We start from the raw sequence: 5,259 nt of genomic DNA, 5'->3' as shown, positions 1-5,259 counted from the left end.
TTGTTAGTGCAACCGCACTATTTATTGGCATGATTTGACACCTAGACCAAGCGACGTGGCAACCAAGGTGACAAAGCATAATTGATGATGTGGCAAGCATGGTGACATGGCAAGGAGACTTGGAGTCTGAAGCAAACATCTTGAAGATCTTGATGGAGCTATTTTTTTAGTAAAGTCTCTAACATGGAGCCAAAATATCTTGAAGATCATGGCTGAAGCTATCTTAAAGATCTTGGTGGAGTTATTTTGGCAATGCATTACAACTCGAAGACAAGATCATATCAAGACCATATTTAGGTGATTTGATTGAAGACTAAATATGGTGGAGCTTAATTAAAGAAAGATCTATTCATGGTGTAAATGAAGACCAATTGAAGATATGATTGAATTGATTGATTGAAAATCTATTGAAAGCAAGATTTGAGGACCAAACTTGGAAGATTGAAGACTAAGTTTGGCAAGTTTCATGGAAGACGCACAAGGACGCATGCGCCCCTTGCGAGGGACCGCGTGATGAGGAGCCCGAGGAGGTAGGCTAGTTCGCGGTCGGGAGATTTCGGCCGCATCGACCGACTAAGCATCGACCGGGAGGTTGATGGGTCTCGAGGTCGTCCACAACGTAACCGGAACTCGCGTCAAGTCGCGATCGGGTACCATGTTGCAATTCATGTTACAAACTGTGAGTTCGCAATGACTAATTTCGACGAGTGTTTTTAAATTAGTAGTCACGGAGATTCTAAAAGAGGTATGTGCTATATTTGGGGACGTTGAGTGCGTCTATATAAGCTACCCTTGCTCGTAGATTGTAGGTGTGACTCTTGAGTGACTCTTTGAGGAGAGTGTGTGAGCACCAGACAATCTAGAGACGGTAGTGATCTTTATTGTTTATCTCCGGGCTTGGCCCCTGCAGGCGTAAGCGAAAGTGGGCTCGAACCGGGTTACCAACGTCTGTGTGTCTCCTTGTGTTTGTTTGTGTGTTTTTTCTTTATTAGTTTGTGTGAGACTTCTATGAGTGCTTAAGTGTTACTTAATACCCACAAACCACACCGGAGGAACTAACAGTAATTTTTTGCAATCAAAATAATTATCTTTTATTATGTGAGAGTTCATCCTTTCCAACTTTCAGAGTTCATACTTACCTCCACACTCTATTTCCCCTAAACGGACCTCCTGTCCTTCTGACGGGTACTTTTTGGTGTTCTCCAATTTGTCTTACTCCTCATATTAGTTAGATTAATTCTTTTCTACATAAAAGATTCACTTTTAAGCTCAAAATATTTTTTCTAAAGATCTGTACAAAATTCATTTTCTTTTTAGATTTTTAGATAAAAGTTCATGGATCAAATAAAAGTGATACTTCCAAGATAAAATTTACTATCTACATGTTGGGGACCTCGTTAAGGGTTTTACCCCTGCATGGTAAATATTATCTTGAGGTTGTTGAGAAAAGTGACTATAGTTATGATATCACTAGATCCACAGAGCCGTCGTGACGAGGACAAAGACGTGGACGTTGGGGATGCCTTTCAACTTACTCAGACTTCCTGGGTTATCCGGGTGAAATAAAGGTTAGGGCGGAAGCTTGCTTAGGATGAGAGAGTAGGGGGAGAGGGATGCATGAGAATGAGAGAGAGAGAGAGAGAGAGAGAGAGAGATGTATTCACAAAAGGGATTTTTATTTATTGCAAGAAGATGGCAGGAGAGGTGTTTGGCATGGAACAAGGGATTTGTTTATTTCATAGAGCAAGCCAAGGATGGGTATAGTGATGCTCTCATCTTACAAATCAAGAGGTCTTATATAAGCTCCAAGACTTAACCCCTTAAGCCATACTATTTTTAACAAGACACTTACCAAACCTTCCTATTACAAACATGACACTTACTAAACTTCAACAGTAAAACTACTGCTACTACAGTTATGCCCTTTTCTTATTATTACAACCAATGACAACTAATTGAGATAATGATGAATTCATTCTCTAATAACATTTATATTTAATGTACTTCTATAATTTTTAATAAATTATATTCAATTATATATTTTTTAAAATATATTTTAAATAAAAATAATATTTAGAAAATTAATATAAATTTTATAAATTTAAAATTACTAACTAATTTAAGTTTTTTTAGTTTCTATAATTCAATTAAAATTGATAAATAAAAAGGAGGCTAATTTATTAAAATATTGTTTATTTTTAAATTATTTTCCAAAATGTGCATTTCCGTAATTATTTACGGAAATGCGCATTTTATATTTTATTATTTAAATCAGCTGCCCCTTATCGTAGTTTTTTTAATATTTAAATTTAATTTTTAAAAAAAGCAGGGCCCGTTATTTTTAATATTAAGTTTTTTTATAAAAACTCATGGGTCCCGATAGTTTTTAAAATAAAAAACATTTTACATTCAAACCCTTTATAATTTTTCATTAATTTTTTTCTTATAACTTATTTTTTTCTCACTTCTACTATGTTATTTTTATTTTTCACTAATTATGAACCCACATGTTAATAATTTAAATAAATAATTTTAATATTTTTTTATCATAAGGGGGTTGTTGGGATGAATTGTTGATGGCAATTGGCACCTACTACATTCATGAGAGCCATTGGATGAAATTGATCTTAGCCATCCATTTCTTAGGTGGAGGCCTATATAAACCCTCCATATTTCTTTTCTAAAACACACAAGTATTTCTATAAGAAAAAAATTATCAATATAGAGAAGCTCTTCTTTAAAATTTTTGTCATTGTAGTTTTTTTATTTTCTTGCAATGTTATTTTATTTTTTTACATTAAATCTAGTAAAATTCATATTCTTGTTATACTGAACGAAGAAGACAACCTTGGTTGAGAGGAACACCGACCAAGGCCCGTAGGAACTCTTGACGAAAGAATAAATAAGTTATAAGAGTTTAATATTAAAATTATTTATTTAAATTATTAACAGTCGGTTACAATTAGTGAAAGTAAAAATAACATAGTAGAAGTGAGAAAAAATAAGTTATGAGAAAAATTAATGAAAATTATAAGGGTTTGAATGTAAAATGTTTTTAATTTAAAAACTATCAGGACCGCAGTTTTAAAAAAAATAAAAACTTAATATTAAAAAAATAACGGCCCTCTGTTTTTTTAAAAAATTAAATTTAAATATTAAAAAACTACAGTGGACCGCCTGATTTAAAAAAAATTATAAAAAAATATAAAAGCGCACGCATTTTGAGAAATAATTTAAAAATAAACAATATTTTAATAAATTAGCCTAAAAAGGAAGTGCAGAAGTGATTGACTAAAGACTCACTTGGAAGTTGGTAATTGAGAAGATAAGCATTAGTACAAGCAACAGCAGGTGGCGAGTAGGCAACGCTGTGTTCCACTTTGTTTACTATATATTATACACACACCCCAAATTCCCAAACCCAATCCTAATTTGCAATTTTGCATTCATGGGTTGCAGTAACAGCACCCCCTCCGTCTCCCTGACCCTCCCCCGAAGCACGGGCAGCGCCATCTGGCCCATCTCTACCGTCGCCACCGACACCGACACCGCCACACTCCACTCCCTCTCCCTCACCGCCTTTCACGCCGCCGCCGCCGCCCTCAATGACGTCAACCGAGAATCCCCCGACGACATTAGGCAGCTCAAAGACTTGATCCCCTCCAAGCTCAACCTCCTCTTCTTCGTCAAACAGTACCTCCAGACCAGCATCGACACTCTCCGCTTCTTCACTGCTCTCAACGACTCCCTTTCCAAAGCCCGTGAAACTGAGCTCCTTGTTCGTATCGCTGTGCTCCTCTTCGAAGATGCCCACCGCCCCTCCGCCGCCCTTGAAAAGCTCAAGGAGTTCAAGAACCAGGCTGATCCCTTCACTGAGATGTTTGTCGATGAGTTCAAGCTCGTGCGCAAGCGCCAGAAGTCCATCCTCCAAATTCTCCGCCTCCGCAAGCAAGATCTAGATCGGAAGCTTCGCAAAGTCAAGGCATGGAGGAAGTTCTGGAACATTGTTTACTATGTGGTCTTCGCTGCTGTTTCGATCTCCTCCATTGTGCTCGCTGCTGTGGTTGCGCCGCCAGCAGTGACGGCCGCTTTTGCGGCAGCGTCTGGAGCCATGGCACCATTGCAGCAGTGGCTGGATTCAATGTGGAAGAAGTTTCTGAAGCCCTATAAAAAGGAGAGGAAGATCATTGATTCAATGGGAAAGGAGACCTGTTTCCTCATTCATGAGCTGAATAGCATTAGGTCTCTTGTTGAAAGTTTGGAGGGGAAAATTAAGTCTATGATTCACACAGCTGAGTTCGCCATTGATGGGACAGAGGAAGAAAAGCTGAAAGTGGCCATGATTGAGATCAAGCTCAATGCTGGAACCTTTGCCAAGAATGTTGATGAATTAGAGATGAAGGTGGACCGGCTTGGTCATGAACTGAAAAGGGCCATTGCTACTATTCTGCAAACTGTCACTGATTGAATCAAAAGGTCCACAAAAGTTTCTGGTTTTTATTTTTATTTTTAATAAAAAATAAATAATAAAGAAACATCTGGTTTTACCTGAGACAAGTAAAAGCATTTGAGCTGGAGGGAGGATTTTGTTATGGCATAGTTGCCACTTTGTTGCTGTCTGGGTTGACATGTTGTTGTATTTGTTAACAATAAATGCTTTGCTTCTTTTAATGAATGTGATCAGTGTGTCATTATAAGATACTCGAGTTTCTTTTTCTTTTTATTTTTTTAAGGAATCTCGGTATTGTCAACTGTTTAGATGTTTTATTTTTATTTTTAAGGAATCTTGTATTGTCAACTGTGTAGATGTTTTATGTGCGAATGCCACTGCCAATGCCATTAATGAAGTACATGTTAATTTTCAAGATGTGATATTTGTAAACCACTGAGCTTGTGTTTGGATTGTAGGAGTGATCCTCAACTCTCACTTTTTGGTATGCACTGAAACATAGATATGCACCAATAGGGTTAGGAATAGGGTTGAAGGGATGTTTCATCGGATTGCTCATGCCCCCCTCCCCCAATTTTAGAGGAGATGAGCATTCTTTACTCTTTAATTATATTATTGTACTTGATAAATAAAAAAAAACATTTTTATAATACACCCAATGTATTCTATATTTAAACTATTCTTTAATTAAATTGATTTATATCATTAAAATATTTAATTATCATAATTAAATAAAAACATTAATACATTTAATAATAATAATTAAAATAGATTTTAAAATTATTTTTGGAAAGTAAAAATTTTGTCTA

General features: G+C 36.2%; 1 protein-coding gene across 1 annotated transcript; it reads left to right on the top strand.

Moving 5' to 3' along the window:
* Positions 1–3,448: 3,448 nt before the first annotated feature.
* Positions 3,449–4,468, top strand: LOC120264773 (UPF0496 protein 1-like). Its single transcript, XM_039272604.1, has one exon. It carries the CDS (start codon positions 3,449–3,451, stop codon positions 4,466–4,468), a length of 1,020 nt encoding a protein of 339 aa, XP_039128538.1.
* The last annotated feature ends 791 nt before the right edge of the window (positions 4,469–5,259 follow it).

This window comes from Dioscorea cayenensis, chromosome 7 (genome assembly GCF_009730915.1).
Source record: "Dioscorea cayenensis subsp. rotundata cultivar TDr96_F1 chromosome 7, TDr96_F1_v2_PseudoChromosome.rev07_lg8_w22 25.fasta, whole genome shotgun sequence".
In the NCBI taxonomy this organism is placed as follows: Eukaryota; Viridiplantae; Streptophyta; class Magnoliopsida; order Dioscoreales; family Dioscoreaceae; genus Dioscorea; species Dioscorea cayenensis.
The sequence above is the reverse complement of the archived record's forward strand: the minus strand, read 5'-3'. Positions and strand labels throughout refer to the sequence as shown.

Excerpts from the sequence above, each read along its gene's own strand:
- LOC120264773 (XM_039272604.1), top strand. The coding sequence starts at position 3,449 with ATGGGTTGCAGTAACAGCACCCCCTCCGTCTCCCTGACCCTCCCCCGA.